General features: G+C 39.8%; 1 protein-coding gene across 3 annotated transcripts in view; it reads left to right on the forward strand.

The window, feature by feature from the left end:
• The window catches only part of LOC147030110 (rac GTPase-activating protein 1-like), a 119218-nt gene that overhangs the window by 42154 nt on the left and 58056 nt on the right, over window positions 1-19008 (forward strand). For all 3 annotated transcript variants that reach the window (XM_085873817.1, XM_085873819.1, XM_085873818.1), the window contains 2 exons: window positions 8093-8223; window positions 9998-10162. In XM_085873817.1, the coding sequence (XP_085729943.1) occupies window positions 8093-8223; window positions 9998-10162 (296 nt within the window). The remainder of the gene's footprint in view (window positions 1-8092; window positions 8224-9997; window positions 10163-19008) is intronic.

Consider the following 19008-nt stretch of genomic DNA (forward strand, 5'->3'; position numbering starts at 1 on the left):
ACTGAAAAACTTTGGACCTCTATCTCTGGCATCGTGCAATGAAAAATGTTTTTCGCTTCATACATTTTAATGAACTCCCCATGCGGGACACGGTTGATTTTTTTTTTTTTTTTTCCTTCTCCTGACGTCATTGGTGAAGCGGTATCCTGGTGAAAATTCGTCAAGTATAACGCTGCAAGGGAAAAATCTGAAATTTATTGAGCCTCATCTACACTTCACTGCAGAAAAAAATTCTGACAATCGGTGACTTGTTTCGGCAGCAGTCTTGTTTTGAAAAAAAACAAATTAAAAACATCTTCTCCAGAACGGCTGGACAGATTGAGGCAAAACTTTACACCCACATTCCCCATGATGTCATTTTACAAGTTTGTTAATTTCTTATAGGTCACATGGTTTGGTGGCCATCTTGAATTTACCCGAAAATCTTGAAACATCTTCTTCTCCAGAACGGCTGGTCAGATCAAGGGGAAACTTCACATACGTATTGCACACTCATCGTGAATATAAGTTTGTTAATCTTCACAAACATATTCTCGTTAGGGAATCTTCACAAACGTATTCTCGTTGGGTAGGGGATATAAGTTTGTTAATGAATAAAATTGATAGGTCACATGGTTTGGTAGCCTTGTTTGATTTAAGAAAAATATTTAATAATGTTTTCTCTGGAACTACTTAATCTATTGAAGTGAAAATTTGCAACTGTCATCTTCCACCATGTCTGCATATATGCTAAAAATTATGACATCACAAGTCACATAGTTTGGTGATGACCTTTGATAGAAAAACGCACCTTACCTGATTAACACAAAACTTCACACTTGTTCCCGACTCCATTTGAGGCAGAATTTCAATTTATGATGTCATCGGTCACATGGTTTGTCAGCCATATTGGATTGAAAAATAATGAATTTTTAAAATAATCTTCTCCGGAACGGCAGGATAGATTGAGACAAAACTTCACACGTGTTCCCCAAGACATCCTTTCACAAGTTTGTTAGTTTCTAATTGAAAGGTCCCATGGTTTGGTGGCCATATTGAATTAACCCTAAAACCTTCAAACATCTCCAGAACGGCTGGTCTGATCAAGGGGAAACTTCACATTCGAATTGCTGAAGTGTACTGAATATAAGTTTGTTTATGAATAATTGATAGATCACATGGTTTGGCAGCCATGTTTGATTCAAGAAAAATATTCAATGTTTTCTCTGGAACCACTTATCCTATCGAAGTGAAATTTGGCAACTATCATACCCTGTCATATCTGCATGCATGGTAAAAATTATGATGTCACAAGTCGCATGGTTTGGCCCCCATCATGGATAGAAAAACGCACCTTGTTTGATCAACATGAAACTTAACAAGCATGATCCACTACCCCATTAGAGGGAGACTTTAAATTTATGATGTAATGGGTCATGTGGTACGGCAGCCATATTGGATTGAAAATTAACTACTTTAAAAGTCTTCTTCTCTGAAACAGCTGAACCGATGAAGGGGAATCTCTACATGTATGACCGCATCTCCATGACGAACAAAAAGTTCTCCCACCTTTTTGGCAACACATCATTTGGCATATTGGATTGAAGGGAAAATATTAATGAACGTTTACTCTGGAACCGCTGCATCAATAAATGTGAAACTTCACAGCTATGATGCAGCAGTCATGGGGAATGATGGGTTTAAATTTCAACTCTATCGGCCCCATTGTTTGGCAGCCATGTTGGATTGAAGGAAAAATATGAAGTAATGTTTACTCTGGAACCGCCACATCTTGCCGACATGAGAAATGTACGTTTAAAATTTCAACCCGATCGGCCACACGGTTTGGTAGCCAGAATTATTTAATTATTTGAATCTGAGAACTTTCAGATTTTTTTTTTCCAGAAGGCTCACTTGGCTGCACCTGCATGTGTTTGAAGGTACAGGAATAGCAATTCAATTGATACCGATGATTGCTCCAGGAAAAATGGTGAACTGTGTGCAAAATATATTGATGGAACGTGGCCTGTTCTTTGGTCCATAACTTGTGAATGTCGCGTCGTAGAGAAGCGTGTGGAGCCTCATTCCGTGGTATTTGTGTCGAAGCCGGACTTCTGGGTACCCGGTCACCACTGCCAGCAGTTATAAAGTGGCAGTTCTCGTTTTATTTCATTTTTCTTTCCAAACTCCAAGGATTTACCCATGGAGAATTGAGCCGTGGTTGCCACACCAACTGCTCGTGGTGTGGGAGCTTTCGCTGGCTTTAAAATTATTCTTGTTGCACTCAATGAATTTGCTTTGGGCAAATTCCCTGAGCATTTTCTTCACTCAATATAATTGTCTGAACAGAATAAAAAGTTAACTTTAATGCTTTGGCAATTTCACATGTTCTTGTGGAAATATGGAAAAGGTGGGAGTCTGGTGCCGTGCCTTCATTGAATAAAAACACTTGTATGCTTAGTTATAACAATTACAGTTTTCTTAAAATTTTCAGATTTCACTCCAGATTGACACTTATTTAGTCCACGAGATCTGATCTTCAAATCAGAAATATCTCTATTTATATCCTTTAATTAGTCTGAGAGAGACCGTGTTTCTAAGGCAAGTCATGTTTGAATAGGTCAAATCAAAATGTTGGCCAAGACCCTTGTGAGGCAAAGTTGTGCTGACCAAGGATAAGCCTTTCATGGAGGGAAGCCGTTATCTTCAAAGGAGGTGTTCAAATTTACTCAAATGCCCAATTTTCATTCATGCACTTCCTGAGTTCCCTTGGTAGCGCATGCAAGTGTTTGGGCTGTGAGGTTTCATGGTTATTGAGGACACACACACACACACACACACACACACACACACACACACACACACACACACACACACACACACACACACACACACACACACACACACACACACACACACACACACACACACACACACACACACACACACACACACACACACACACACACACACACACACACACACACACATCGTTGTACCAGTGTTAAGGAATAATTGATAGGTCACAAGGTTTGGCAGCCATATTGGATTGAAGAAAAATATTAAATGTTTTTTTTTCTGGAACCGCTTGATCAATCGATGTGAAACTTCACATTCATGATCGAGTCGAGTTTATGAATACATGTTTTAAATTTCAACTTTTAGATGCATGGTTTGGCAGCCATGTTGGATTTACCCTCAACCCTTAAAAAAAAAAAAAATACACCACTTAAAGTCCTGGTGAGGGTCTGCAATCTCTCATTGCTGTTTTTCTTGTTGATACTATATTGATCTCTGCCTTCTCCAAAAGCAATGAATGTTACACCTACTCAATGGCTTACAATTTGATCCAAAGCAGATATTGTCTGACATCTTTTGTTTAGGTTCTGAAATAATGTGCATCAAATTGTCTTCCTTAAAAACAAGATAGGAATATACTTTTTTTTTTTCTTTTCTTTTCTTTCCTTCCAATTCCTAATGGTTGTTTCATACATTGTGCAGAAGAGGCAGCACACAAACGTTCTCAGGTTCCTTTAATGTGTGAGGCCTATCTTGATGCACTTTTATTGAAAATGGCTCCACAAAAAAATGATGATGTGGGAGTGTTGGAATGTGAGGTCGTGTGGGCCGTGGAATGTCACCCAAACTGGGATTACTATTGAAATGTCACAAACAATTGGTCTGCCCAAGTGTGTGGGATGTAGCCTCATCTTGTTTGAAAGTAAATTTTCTTCGAAAGAATGGACCGAGAAAAATTTTTTAGGAATCGGGAATGTCTCAAACATGTGAATATAATGTTTGGCAGCGACTGTGTGTACGTGTGACCTTTTTGCCTTTTATAAACATCACCACTTTTATTAACGAGACACCACACATTTTTTTTTTTTTATCATGAAGACGTTTTGATGGAGCTTGTGGGCATTTCCTGAAGGTCAAATGATGCAGTTCTGCTTTTTATTAAAACTATTCTATGAAGGGTTTTCCTCATAATTAATTGAGTGAGTTGACAATATGCTTATTATCCTTTGTCAAGAAAAATGTGGCTATCCTCTCTGCTTCTTTTCCTCTTGATCAAAAGTGCTTGGGTAAGGTAAAGCTTGTGAACTCAACTCGACGTCGTTTATGACTCTTCATGGGGATCCCAGGTCGTATGAGGTGTGAGTGTAAATATGTTGACCGTCAGCACATTCTGGATTGCCTCTGGTGGTTATCGTGCATGACCTACCATATATCATGGTGTGCTCCACCATACCTAAACTACAATTGCTTTGCATTATGATGCAAGATAACTACAGACAGCTTCATAACCATCATGTTTTTCTATTGTAGCTTTGTTCTTGTGTTGCTGTTATATCCCGTCCAATTTTCCGTGTTAAGTTGCATTTGTGGAATTTGTTTTTTGTGTTCAAGGCCTAATTTAGCTGCTCATCAGATTCTGTGTCCCTTTTTAGGTCATTTCCAATGACCTCGTAATATGGGTCCGTCCGTCCGTCCATCCGTTCACAATGAAGTTGAAGCGGGAGATCTGGTCATTAGTGATCCTGATAGAGGTCGATGAGACGTACACGATGGTATGACTTTCAAGGTCACCGAAGGTCAAGGTCACGAGGCCTTTGAAGTTGCGAAAATGACAATTTTCAAATTCTATTTCCTCCTACATTTCTCAAGCGATCTTGAATTTGATTGTGGCATATGAATCTATGGGACAATATTTAAATTTGGTCAGGCCAGATTTTCGATATTCGCTTTCGTTTTCACATCACGAGACTTCAAAGTTTGCAAAACTGCCCTACCTTCAGGAGGCTATATATTCTCTTCTGGGCATGGTAAAAGTTAGTGAATGGTGTCATTGCATAGCAGCTGACCTTGTATATTATATTTATACATTTTCTGCCGAAGGTGCAAAAGTTTCAAAACCCGAAATGTAAACGTCGGCATTTATTTTCAAAATATAATTTTGTGCGCGCGCGCCAAAATGCCGAGTCATCTTTAACCAAACTGCGCAGTTCGAGCTGCGCAGTGGTCTTCGGTCATAACTGAACATTGAGAACTTGTGGTATTATTTCTCGCAGAGATGACCGTCACTCCCGCACGGGGGTAATTTGTTTCTCTGTGTTCTTTGTTTTGCTTCTTTATTTCTGAATAAAACTTCTCCCTCATCACCATTTTCCTGTTCCCCTTCTTCATCTCAAAAATAAAAACAAACAAGAAAAACTATTTCCACTCGATCTCATTCTGCTTGCATTTCTTTCATCCTATACTTCCTTTTTGTTTTTTTTTCTTCTCTATTTCCAAACTGAATCTTCATTGAATATAAACATGGCTTCCTTCTTCCTTTTAAAAGCAGTTGAGAACATTTTAAGAGTTCTTCACCAAGTTGTATTTGCCAGGCAAGCTCTTGGTCCACCAACCCTACTACCGCACCTCCCAGCATCGCTTTTCTCTTCAGACCTTGACAGTCACAAGCACATGGAATGTCTTTCAATCCTGACAATTCTCCCCCCCCCCACCCCCCTGAAAGGACCATATGGCAAACTCTCCCATCTACCGTCTTAACTTCCTCTTGAGGAAGTTCAATCATTCAAACTCCTGGGTATCATTATCAGCCTTTCTTTCTTAGGGAAACGACATTTCAAAGTTTGCCTCAAATCGAGTTGCCAAGTAGGAATCCTACATCTTCCAAAGTCCTTCCTTGGCACATTTGAATATATCAACTTACAAGACAGTAATCCTCAGCTTTATGGAGTATTGCTGTTCCCTCTGGGCTCGTCCTTTTGCCTTGCACCTTGCTTTACTTGATACCGTGGAAACCAAGGCCTTCAAGATTATTGAAATGTTCTGCGATTAAGCTGTGTATTGATTCCCCCCTTGCCAGATGAGTTGGCGGTATGTCTTCTTCTGCCTTTTCTGGTCTTGCACCTTCTGTTCTTTTTGTACATTGTCCCTACCCAGGTTTTCGTGGGATGCAACTGATGCACCATCAACCCCCTTCTCTCCAAATCCAGAATCTCTGCACACCTCCACTGTTTTTATTTTATTTTATTATTATTATGATTATTTTTTTTTTTCCCCTGTTTGTGGAACTCTCTACAATCTCAATCTTCCATCCAAGTCTTCAAGACAGCTCTTCACCACCATCTCTGATTATCCCCCATTAAAAACTAAACTTTTCTACACCAATTACTCACCACATCCCAAAGCTCCCCTTCCAAATTTCCAGTTTTTTTCCTTCCTGAGAGTTTGCTTCTGTATCCATCTTGTCCTCCCCTACACCTCATTCTCCTCACACCCATTGTTTGTCCAAGTCTCCCTCTTTTTTTTTTTTTTTGTTTTCTTTTTTGTCCTTCAACCCTGCTGTTTGTGTTGATCCCCTCAGCTTTCTCTACTGTGCCTTTTGTTCTGTTGTGTCCAGATTCGTTCAATGTTTTTGGTTTCCATGAGATGACCTTGTATACAATAATCATAATATAATGGGTGAAAGCCTGGAACTTCTAACACACTTTTCTCCGAACATATTCTGTCCATACTTCTGAATTTTTTACATTGTGTTCCATGTAGTTACGCAGGTGATGGCGGATTCAAAAAAATCGAATATAGATAGAACTTTCAGAGGGAATTGATGACGTCACTATCAGCAGCGTTCGGCGGCAAACCGACAGCCGGGTCCCAGATGTGCTTTACTGAACTAAGTTCAGGACATTTGTTCAACTCGGCATTTACGACTTTTATCCTGCCATGTTGTTAATCTGTTGATGGATGTAATATAGAAACGATGAATATGTCAAATCGTTCGTGTTACTCATCCGGCACTACGTGTCAAGGCCAACAATCTAAAGCGACCGGTCTCAAACGCTACAATGGGCAAACAGACACGTCACCAATATGAACTGAGCTGTTGAATGTGGCGCAAAACATCAAAAGAAAGTACCGTAACCGAGTATTGTGATCCATCCTGTCCCCCATACCCGTCGTAGATGGGTATCTGGGAGTAGTAATAATAATAATAATAATGAGTTGAGGTGTTGTCTCAGCTCCACAAAAGTGGAACGATGATAGTCCAATGTTCCCAATCTTAAACAGCTTTTTGAAAATGAATAGTAAACATCAACAAGTCTGGAGACTGCGATGGTTCACGAGCAATGTACACGGTTCACTTTTTTATTTTTTGACCTTCGAGGGGATGCCACGGGCAAACTGGCGGGAATTGGGAAAAACGTAAATGATGAAAGTTGTAGTACTCGAAGAGCACTACTTGCATACCAACTTTCATTCAAAACAGTTGAAAACCCTAGGAGCTTGATGCCCACTTTATTGATTTTTTTTTTTGACATTTTCTAAGTTTGTGACCTTGTGACCATGACCTTGAGATGAAAAATCGAGCTCCTTGGGGCTATGCAGGTGCCATTGGGCTAACCAAGTACCGAAACCCCTGCCAGATTCGACAAACCCCCTCGGAGAAGATGTAACTTGAAACCGGCTACCCCCTAAAAACACAATTCGCAATTTTCTAATTTCGTGACCTTGTGGCCTTGACCTTGGGACGAAAATGAAAAATCGAGCTCCGTGAGGCTATGCAGGTGCCATTGGGCTAACCAAATACTGAAACCCCCTGCCAGATTCGACAAACCCCCTCGGAGAAGATGTAACTTGAAACCGGCTACCCCCTAAAAACGCATGTTTTTTTGGCATGGCTCTGCCCATAATGGGCGCAGCACACCCATTCTCCAGAAAACAACGAGATCATGATACAAACCTCACACCCTAATTTTATCAACATCAGATCAAAACCCACGGAGATATGCTCAGGACAGTCGCACACCCATAACAAATGTAGTGGTCACTTACTGACTCGTGAACCAATGAACCAATTATATTAATCGATATTGTAGTGTCAGTGCATTTTGTATTGCTTCAATGTTTCATCTTGGAAGTTGAAATTTGCTGCCAATAGTGCTGTACCACCTGTGGTAAGTGATGATGTCTGCATTGCATTTTCGAATAGAAATGATGCTGCATTTCTTTCAAATGTTTTATTTATATATATATATATATATATATATATATATATATATATATATATATATATATATATATATATATTTTTTTTTTCCAGATGGGGAGAAAATCCCACATTCAGTGAAAAAGGACCCCAACATTGAAGGAGAGTTTGGAGAAAATAACAATTGTGAGAACGAGGCTGTCCTGAAAAGCACATTGGGCAATCACTACTTCATTGGCAAAACGGTGTGTTTGAAGTACTTTTTCTTTCCCTTTTTTTTTGGGGGGGGGGGGGGGTTTCTTGTACCTCTACACTGCTGCTCTTTTTATAATCGCTAAACTGGTTTCAAAATTGTATGCGAGCCAATTCCAATTGTACAAGAATTGCAGATGTTTAAAAGTGTGTATGTGTGTGTGGAATAGCCAATCAGCTCTCATCTAATCAACTAAACCAGATGGCTCGGATTATATAAACAATTGAACCCTCACACACTCTAGCCAAAAAAGCTGCATAAAGCAACCCAAGAAGACATACATGAGTAAGTGCTATGCTGTTTTGAACCCTTCCCAGAGTTCAACTATATAGATGTTCACACACAGCTCCCTCCATTTGAAGGTGAGAGATGTGGGTGGGTCGGTCTTTATTACTTACGAAATCTAAAGATTTTGTAAGTATATTGATGACTTCCATCCTCTGTTTGTGTGTGTTTGTGTGTTTGTTTGTAGGCACGATAACTCGAACGGAAGAAGCTGCCAATGTCAATTTACACCACGTGAATCGGAAGGGTGATGGCTAGCGCTGATTAGATTTTGGTCAAAATCGGTCAAAGGTCACAGTGAGGTCAAACATAATTCCGTAAATTCATGTGGAGAAATGGAGTATTTTTGCTTCGGTCGACGTTACGAGTTCGTTTTAACTTCGATTTTAATTTTGTTTTTGCGATTGCTTAGGACGCTTAACACTCGGTTGTCAATTCTGGTAAAAATCGGATGTTTTGGAGACGTTTTAAGATTGTATAAAAAATTTTACTCACCGCGTCACGGCTCATCACGTGGTGCAGCGTGCTCAAGCAGACGCATCGTTGAGTCACGTAAAGGTTTTGCGTGTGCGCGCTGACGTTGTTTTCGATAAAGATGGTGTTTAAAAGTCTTTTTTTTTTCGCAATAAAGGTTATCGTCGCATGCCTGACTCGCTAAGCCGTCGATTATGTAAAGATAGTTGGTGGATGGCCGAATACTATGGTTTTGTGACTGATAATATAATATTAAATAATTGCCTGGAGAAATGGAGATTTTTTTGCTTCAGTCGACGTTACGATTTTTGATGGTTTGGTGCAGAATCATCGTAGAAACTTCTGGTTTGTGTCGCTACCTTCTCCAGAGACAGCTTTTATAAGACAAGGTCAGAGGTCAAGTTGATGATTTCGTAAGTACCAGTCTATGACTGCTTGTTTTTGTATTGACTGCTTTTGGCATGTGCAGAGGAGTGAATTTTGTTTTGTTTTTCTGCCTGCCTTCCAGTCAAACAAAATTGAAAATCATTCCAATGAGCACACTGTTTTTAAGAGCATTATAAAGGACACAAAGAGGCACGATTAACTAATGTCAGGAGTTTCATCCAGTGATTTAATAGACTCTGCATAAAACGGCAGTAAAAGCTGGAATTGATTTACAGTATACTCGTATGTCTAAATCTCTTAAAAAAAAATAGAAAAATATACGAGAACACAAATCGCCTTCATAATACTTCCAAGAACTTTCAGTTTAGCAGTATTTGGACAATTATATGGGGTGATGTAAAAGACTGCTTCATTGCGCTAAACTTCTGGATATATATATATATTTTTTTTTTTAATGACCTTGAAAATCATTATTTTATTGCAATCAAAGTATATATTTGAACATTATGGATATCGTGTTCTACAAACTCTCGTTTTGCATGGTGGTTAGCATGCTTGAAAATCATTTGAATTGATAAAACAAAAAATACATTGTACTGCTTTTGATTCTTGGGCTCCAGGTAATCCAGCTTGAGAACTGCAATGCTTGTATGACACGAATATTGATTGGTGGATTTGCCTTGAGATGCGAGACCTGTGGGATTCTGTGCCATCCTCAATGTAAGGATGTGATGCCCTGTGTCAGAAAGGGCAGACATGCCAGTGCTCCGGCATATCTGCAACAGGTGGGTGGTGCAGCTCCGATCATGAACTGCACATGCACATAGCTTTTATTTTTTTTAGAGCTTCAGTGTGTGAGGAAGTTCTTTAATTATCTATTCTAAAGTCAAAATGATCATCTTGGATTAAAAACTCACTTCATGTAATGCAGCAGCAGAGGGCCCAAAAATGCTGTATTTTTGGAGTTACCCAAACTGAGATAAAACATTTGTCCTCATGGATGAAATCAAAGCCTAGCATCTCAGGACATATAATTTGCATGATGACATTGTCAGAAACCTGTGCGAGCTGAGAATATTGCTATGGCGACAGCCATGTTAGTGTTAAAGAACCCAGCACTCCCCTCTTGGACGTTTTATCTTGAAACTTGACAAAATGTTTCACAATACATCATTGCACAAATTTCTGAAGTTGCGATTTGTTGTCCACATTGGTTTCCATAGCAACACACATTATAACAAAATGCTCTAGCAACTACACTTCCTAAAACGTGTTGTACGTTTTATTTTCCTCTAATCTTGGTAATTCCTCAAATATTACATCCAACTGTCCTAAAACAAGGATACCAACAGTGTGTACATGAATTTAAGTCGATATACTCGTTGCATTGGAAACCACCGAAACAGAGTACCATACATGACAATCCCCCTAATAGTTATTAGTCACTGACTGGATTCAGGAGTCTATTTTAGGAGTTACCCAAACTCCTGGGAAAAACATTTGTTCTCAAGGATGAACTCAAAGCCGGTGTCTCATAATATAGAATGTGCATAATGATATTGCAGGAAACTTATGCGAACTATGAATTTTACATTTTTGTGGACCGACCCTCAATCTACCAAAACGGCATTTTTGAAAGTTTGTTTCTGATCGTGTTCACATGTAAATTGTAAAATTATAATCCACCAATTAAATGTTGTTGTTTTTTTGTACATGAATTGTTGATGCATCCTTCTGAATGTCGAGCCATGATCCTTGTCAGTGTATCCATGGTGATCAAAAAGTCATAAGCTTTCTTGGTGAGAATTTAAGCAGATGACTTCAAAGTAATGAAGACCAGATTCACATGAACATGGTTGGTTGTGTTTGTTCTGCATACTCCTGCATGGCCAATTGCTGGTGTTGAGGCCCAGTCACACCTTGACGTTTTAGCCAGCTTTTTTTTTGTCGATTTTTGAAAAAATTGTCAAACGCTGGCACATGTCACATAAGTTATGGGTAAGTTTTGGAAACATTGAGAGCACGCTGAAAAACACTGCTCGACGTCGTAGTACGCTGGCTTTCATCGTTGTACTTTGCGGTTGTCCTCAAATTTTCCATACTTGGAATTTTAAGACATGCCAGCGTATGACTCACACGTTCCGCGACGCTGGCCACAAGTTGTAGGCACGTTATGCGATCGTTGACACACGTCCACACACGTTACTTGTAAGTTAATCATAAGTCGAAACACGTTGAGGTAATGGTTAGCGACAGTGTTCCAGACTCCCTGGTTTTTTTTCTTCTTCTTTGGTTTGACAGTGATGTTGACACTGATTTCTAGTGCGGTTATGATTTAAATTGTTGAGCTGCAGCCTATTAATTATATTATTTTATAACCGCACTAGAAATCGAAGTGTCAACATCACCGCCATACCGAAAAAAAAAAAAAAAAAAAAAAAAAAAAAAAAAAACCATGGAGTCTGGAACACTGACACTAACCATTACCTTGACGCGTTTCGACTTGTGAGCACCTTCCAAGTAATTTTGTCGACGTGTGCCAACGTTCACATATCATGCGTACAACTTATTCCCATCGCATGCGGAACGTGTGAGGCATACAGCAAGTACATCGTAAAATGTTTAAAAGTACAAGACGTACTCCATTTAATACGACGTATGAGAGCGTACTTTAGCGTTCTATTCACGTATACCAAACTCACCCATACCGTATTCGACGTGCGCCAGCGTTTTAGACGCATTTTTCAGAGGTCGGCATATGCTGGCAAGATCGCCAAGGTGTGTCTGCGATGTTGACACTTCCATTTCTCCAGCGGTTACGATTTGAATCGTTGTGCAGCAGCCTTTTCATAACCTACGCCACGTGATTGTCGGCGATACGTGCAGCGCGCTATGCATAAGTTAGACTATCGTTGGGCATAGGTTGTGAACGCTGACAACAGGCTAAGCATTCGTTGGTATAAGTTATCTATAAGACAACGAAACGTTCTGTGTCCGTTACTAATATGTTATGCATACGACCAACTCGTTATGAATACGTCCGAATCTTAAAAAAAAAAAAACATCAAAAGTTCAGCGTAAGCCAGCGTTTTACATACATTTTGATACATTGCCATCGCTGGCTAAAACGTCAAGGTGTGACTGGGCCTTTAGTCACACACATTCATTAAGCAGTTTTGGTGCACCTGCTTCCTGTCATCATTTTTGACCTCAATAGCCCATCCTCTATTCTCATAGCCATACTGTGTTTGTGGAATGACATGATGGCCCAAATGTGCATGCTTCCGTATGTACACCTGGTGTGCACACTTGAGCAAATAAATTGCAAAACTATCTTCTGTTGGTTTAGGCTTCTTGACAGCAATTCCCATGTCAGTCTTTTCACATTTGAGTTCATTCAGAGTTTTTCATTTGTTGTCCCCATATAGGCAGCAGATGAAGTGTGTGGCTGCTGCTGATGTCTGTCCATTGACAATGTATCTCCTAGGTTTGGCACATGCTTGAATTTATATCTCCACCATTCATCATCATGAAGGCTTTCGTCTTCCCATGCCCAAAGAAGGCACTTGGTGTGTCAGCCTGTAAAAACAAGCCGTTCACTTGGTGGTTCGGGTGGCTGGCTTTGGATATTGGGGTCCTGAGTTTGCACCCTGTTGGCTGCTGAATTAACACCATGTAGGGTTGACTTGACCTGTTATCTTTCTGAGGTCGGCAAAATGAGTACCAGTGCACTGGTGACAGCATCAGTGGTACAGTCGTTCCCAACAAAATGGGAGCTACCCGGCAGCCAAGCTGCCGTGTGCAAGAAGAAAGAAGCCTGTAAACCATACACTGGCAACAGAAGACCATGCTGAACTCTGTTTATCTCTTCAGCTTCAGAAGGCTGTTGATTATATGGATGGGGATGAACCATGAGCTTTCCATACTTTCCTTGCCTTCCAGTCATGAAGTAGATTTCTTCAGCTTTGATGGATGGCCAGTGATGTAGAAGCAGGACAAGGATGCCGGTGCCTGGACTATAAACCATGATGACTTCTGCACTTTCCTCTGCTGCTGTGATGGCAAGCAGGATGAGCCTTATTAGATTCCTCTTGCTTGGAATGCAAGTCTGACAGTTGGATGCGAGAACGATTCCTTCCTCTTCTCTCCCACCACTGACAAGCAAGTGTTGGTTTTATGCAAGTTCTTCCCCATTTTCCATGAGGTAGTGTGTGTTGAAGCTTGCAAGATTTGACATGTTCTCAGCCACACTCAGAAACTGTTTCCAGTTAGTTGGTACCCCAGGTTGATTTCATTTGTATGTCCAACTTTATTTTCCCACATTGCAAGTCTCTATTGCCTGTGACTCAATCAGGCCCGTCACTAGGGGGGGTTGCATTTGGGTGCAATGCCCACCATGGCACACCTGGTGCTGCCCCCCCCACTTGTACGCCACCCATTTATGCCCTGTTGCACCATGTGAACAACTTAGTGTTTAAGGACGAGTGCCCACTGTGAACTTGCTGTTTAAGAGTTCACCTGTGTGAACTAAAACCCTTATTCCAGATGTTCAACATGGTGAATAAATAATAAGGCCTTCTTGGATAAACTGTTCTTTAATAATATCCTTCTTTGAATAACAGTCAAGAGAAAAGTGTGCGCTTCCCAGCGCATCTCCAAAAGAAAATGGCAAGTAAATACAGTCCAAGCCCACAAGATAAAAGATGATAACGCCAGCAGCCAAGAGGACTTGCAGCCAGCCGCAAGACCTCGTGTCGAATGTCCATGTTGTGGGTGGTTTTATATATATATATATATATATATATATATATATATATATATATATATATATATATATATATATATATATATATATATATATATTGTGGATCATTTAGTTTTAAGGAATAGCCAATCAGCGTCTTCGATATGGAGGCCCTATTGAGCAGGTTACCTGATTGGTTGTAAGTTAGGTATAAATGTAATATAGTCATAATATGATAATATGAATAAGGAAAAGACATAAATTTACAGAATTAAAGATTAAGTGCACCGTGTGACCTTCACAACCCTCCATCTTTCAAAAGTAATTTTATCATAAAAATTTAAAAAATATGTGTGTTTGCAATCGTGCTTGCATTTGAAATTATGCAGAAAAAAACCTGTTTTTGGTGCATGCATCATTTAATAAATAAAACCGTCAACCGTCAAATGTCGCGAGTTGTGAGCTTAGTGACACGAGTCACAGAGACCGCGAAGGTCTGTCTCATTTGCTATACGGCGGCCGTACGCCTTCTAAATTGACAAACGTGCGGTGGCCTCAGGGTGGCCCTATGCCATTTGGCTATCTTTTACAGGCCGTAGGGGTCGCCGTGAAATTATAATGCGGAGTTATAACTTTTTTCATTTCTACGTTCGCTGTAGCAATTCGACAAGCCTAAAAAAAAAAAATTAACCCACTCGTTACCGTCCGTCTGGCCGCACGTTTGCCTTAGGGCCCCCCTGCAGTCGCCTTGCAGGCACCTTGAGGCTACCTTGCGTCTGCCTTCAATTCTATGGCCGCCGCAGGGCCCCCTTAAGGTCACTGTGCGACATCAAATCAAAGACCGTACGGCAACCCCACGTTTTCGGTTTCCACAATTTCTAAATACGCCGTGCGGCTCCCCGAAAATTAAAAAAGTATGTGACTGCTACATTGTGTGACCGTGGAAATACTGCGGCCGCCGTATAATTGTTAGTGGCCGTAGATTTTGGAGACCCCACGGCCGCCGTGGCAAATGTGACTAAGGCCTAACTAGCATCAGTAGAAAAAGACGACATGGATATACGAAAATAGCGAAGAAAAGGAAAAAGGTTGCGGTTGTGGTTGTGCTCAGCACCTGCCGTGGTCGGCTGCTTTTTACTTCTGATGTTTAAGTTAAATGTTGTGTTTGGTGCTTTGTATATCCCATATCTAGTCCTTTGTGCATAACCTTACCTCTGTGTAATTGACTGCTTTAAATGCGGACTTTGTGGTATCTTCAGGCTGGACGTATTTGCTGTTAGTTTAACGTGATGATCGCAGGTCATAATCTACTGTATCTTATTTGAAAGTGCACCGATTCCGGTGCAAACCTCCCTCGTTTAGTCATTGTATCTCTGGTATATTAATTTTATAATGCCAATTCTTGACAACACCTTGTATAAGTGCACCTGAATTGGTGCCAATTGTCTAATCATTGAATATCTGCATTGTGAATGTGACAGTTTGTTGCGGCTCTCCTGCATTCGAATAATTTTAGGCCAAAAACATCGGAACATATTAAATCGAGCTGAGATAAATTTGGTTAGTATGTGACGGCAACCTCAGTATAGATGCGGCAATGCTGTATGAATAAAACAGCATACCGGGTTATCAAAAATATTAAATATATAATAATTGTGCCCCTCCATCCAGTTCATATGTCCCCCTTAATACTGAGCCCTGGCGACGGGCCTGGACTCAATCCTGTCCTGTAGGTATCTGTCAAGTGCAATATTCATCTGGGAGACCATTGCAGTGCTGGTGGCTTTGGTTGAGCTCATGTTACGAGACAAAAAAAACCTTTAGCCATATCCTGGAAGATGACTTGTGGTGGTGTGGATGGAGCAGCCAAGGCCTGAATCGCAGCATGGCCACCAAAGATAATGGCATCCACGTTGCCTTCCAACTGGCTCCTCCTGTCCTCTAGAACTGTTTCTTCAAATTTGTGCATCAAGTCTGATTTGGTACAAGCTGTCATGGTGCCATCTTCGTTGAACAGGCTGAGTGGGACGGTCATTTTCAAATGCCAGAACTATGATGGAATTGACAGCCAAACGGCACAGATGTACGACTTCCCCATTTGATATGTTCTTTACCTTCATCTGCACTTTTCTGTGTGTTTAGTATGCAGTTGCTGGGGTATTTTGTTATATTTATATTGCTATGGCACCCAACATGGGTACCACATTGCCACTTCATAAATTTGTGTGAAATAATGCCAAATTTCAAGATTCTCTGTCCAAGGGGAGTACTGGGTTTGATAACATCACTAGCATGGCTGTTGCGATGTTGGTTGCGATGGAAACATGAATTTCTTGGTTCGCACAGGTTTCCGGCAATGTCGGCATGCATAATGTTTCATATCGAGAGACCCAAGGCATTGATTTAATCCATGAGGATAAATTTTACCTCGGGTTGGGGTAGCCCTCGTTTTTGGTGGGGTCTGCTGCTGCACTTGTGGTTTCTGCACAGAGAAGACAGTATTGACTTGTAATAAATAAAAGCATTTGACCTTTGCTGGTCTTGCATTTTAACCTGATGGTAAGGTTGGTTGGTACTTTGAGAGTTAGCTTGACAGTTATGAAGGTTTCCTTAATCCATACGTTGTACTGCAGTCAGTGCTATCACCTATTGGCTATCTTTGTGACTTTTTTTTTTTCCAAATATTGCTGTTGTTTGGAGCAATTGCAAATATTGTTTTAGTTTCTGGCAAAATAAACTGCAAACATAAAGTTGATGAAATGTGGCCAGTGAGTTGTACACTTTATGTACTTTCTGAATAAGGTGTGGATGGTTCTTTCGCTATTTTGAAAGTCAAAATCATCTAGGATTAAGAACTCGATTTTTTTTTTTGAGGTTGTTTTCAAGAAATGAGACTTTCAGGTTATGTGTGTGTGACTGTGTATCGTATAAACTGTGCATTTTGTTGACAAATTGCTCCCCTCACCACTAATCTTCCCCAGGGAAAATGTTATTTGTTAGACGGATATTTATTGCAAACTTGCTGAACATAATTCATAACTTTGTGTGTACAGTAATGTTATCCTCTGTGTTGTGTGGAGTTTAGTGCCCCCATCATTTTGGTGTGTTCATTTGTTTGTTGTGTCCTTGGTCTTGGGTATTTTTGTGATTCGTTCTCTATCCTAGTTGAGCTGACCTCTTCTCATGACCATTCCATTGAGCATGCTTTGTCTATGCTCAATCTATCCAACTCTTTGTCTCCCTGCTCTTTTGTTTTTTCCCAGTTATTAGTGTATGTTTGATATTTTTAGGTTTTTTTTTTTTGTTTGTTTTTGTTTCTGCAAGCATTGGAGATGTATTTGTTGCAGTTTTTGGTTTCATGTGACATGTATTCGCATCTGTCCTTGGAATTTTTTTTTGCAAGGTACTGAGGGATACTTTTTTTTCTGGTTTGCTGTGTTTGTGTTTGCATATTCATTGAACTTGGTAGTCTGAGCTTTTCACCTCCAAAGCTAATCCTGCAGTTGTCATTCTGTGCATTTGGTTGACCTCCTGCAGGTTACGACCTCACCGTTTTGGCAGGAACATTTTCAGGACACACTGAATTTTGTAGAACATCATGTAGATTGTGAGGTGTTTCTTTGTTTTGAGAACTTGTTTGTTGATTTGTGTTTGTGGCCATTTTATTATTTTATAACTGTATTCGAACACTGGCGTTGCACATCGATTTATGGCTGATTTGTTTCTTGAGATGCATGTTTCCAGGATTGGCCTTGGTTTACATAGGTATTCCTTGGTAATTGTTTTGTGCATTTGTTTGTGACGTATTTGGTGGGCATCTTCTCGTCTGAGGTATTTGTATTTTGTTTCGATTTCTCACTGCTTTGTTTTAAGGTTTTTTTTTAAATCATTTTTGTTGGTGGTTTTGTTGGTTTTGTTTTGTGTTTGTTTTGTTGGTTTTATGTTGGTTTTGTTGGTTCGGCTTTGTTTTGTTTTGTGTTTTTGTTGGTTTGGTTTTGTTTCTTTTTTTTAATATGTATTTTTGCTGTTGTTTTTTCTTGTACGGATGTGCACTTATCTAGGCCAAATTCCATTTGAGTCCTGTATCACTAATTTCATTTCTGCTAAATTTTTTTTTCCTGTGCAAAATTGCTTTTTCAGTCCTCCATGTGCAGTAGTTTTGTCACCTTTGATGTTTCTTGGGACATTTTTCTTTTGGCTGTTAGGGTCTATCAGAGGTTGCTCAGTTGGTCCAAAGCAAGGAAAATTGAAAGGGGGAGGAAAAGGCTAGGTCCCTGGAAGATGAAATCCTTGCTGAAGCCATGTCTTCACTTGTGAGTAGGGTAAGAATACTGATTCTGGCTCACTTTTCCCTATGTAAATGAATGGAGGATTTTCAGCGATTCCCTTTTTTTTTCCCTAAAAATAAACCCCCTTTTTATCCCGAGGTATATTTATTTGTCTCCCCTTTTAACCTGGAGGTTGAACCTCATTGAATTAAACAACTGGGGGTTGAACAGCTCACTCATTGAACCTATAAAGATTTGTTCATTCTCAAATTCCTTCAATAGTTTAATTTTCTTTGCACAATAATCCCCATCTAAAATATTGAAAAACAAAACATTTGAATCTTTATATTTTTTAAGATACCCCTTTTGTGCCATTACGAAATGATAAACTTCTCTTAATGCTCTTGTTTGACCACCTCCTGAGCCACATATCATTTTGAGATTATAGTAAATTGTTTTTTCATTGTTCAATTGATAACCATCAAAGTTTTCAGTCCATTCAAGGATATTCATTTTTTTTCTTTACATCCTCGAACTTACTAGTTTTTAAATTGATTCGCTTATTTGTTTTATTTACCTTTTGTTTTAGTTATTTTTAAAATAAGACTTATTTGATATT

This window comes from Eptatretus burgeri, chromosome 3, assembly GCF_056783735.1.
Source record: "Eptatretus burgeri isolate ZD-2024b chromosome 3, Ebu_testis_v1, whole genome shotgun sequence".
Lineage (NCBI taxonomy): Eukaryota > Metazoa > Chordata > Myxini > Myxiniformes > Myxinidae > Eptatretus > Eptatretus burgeri.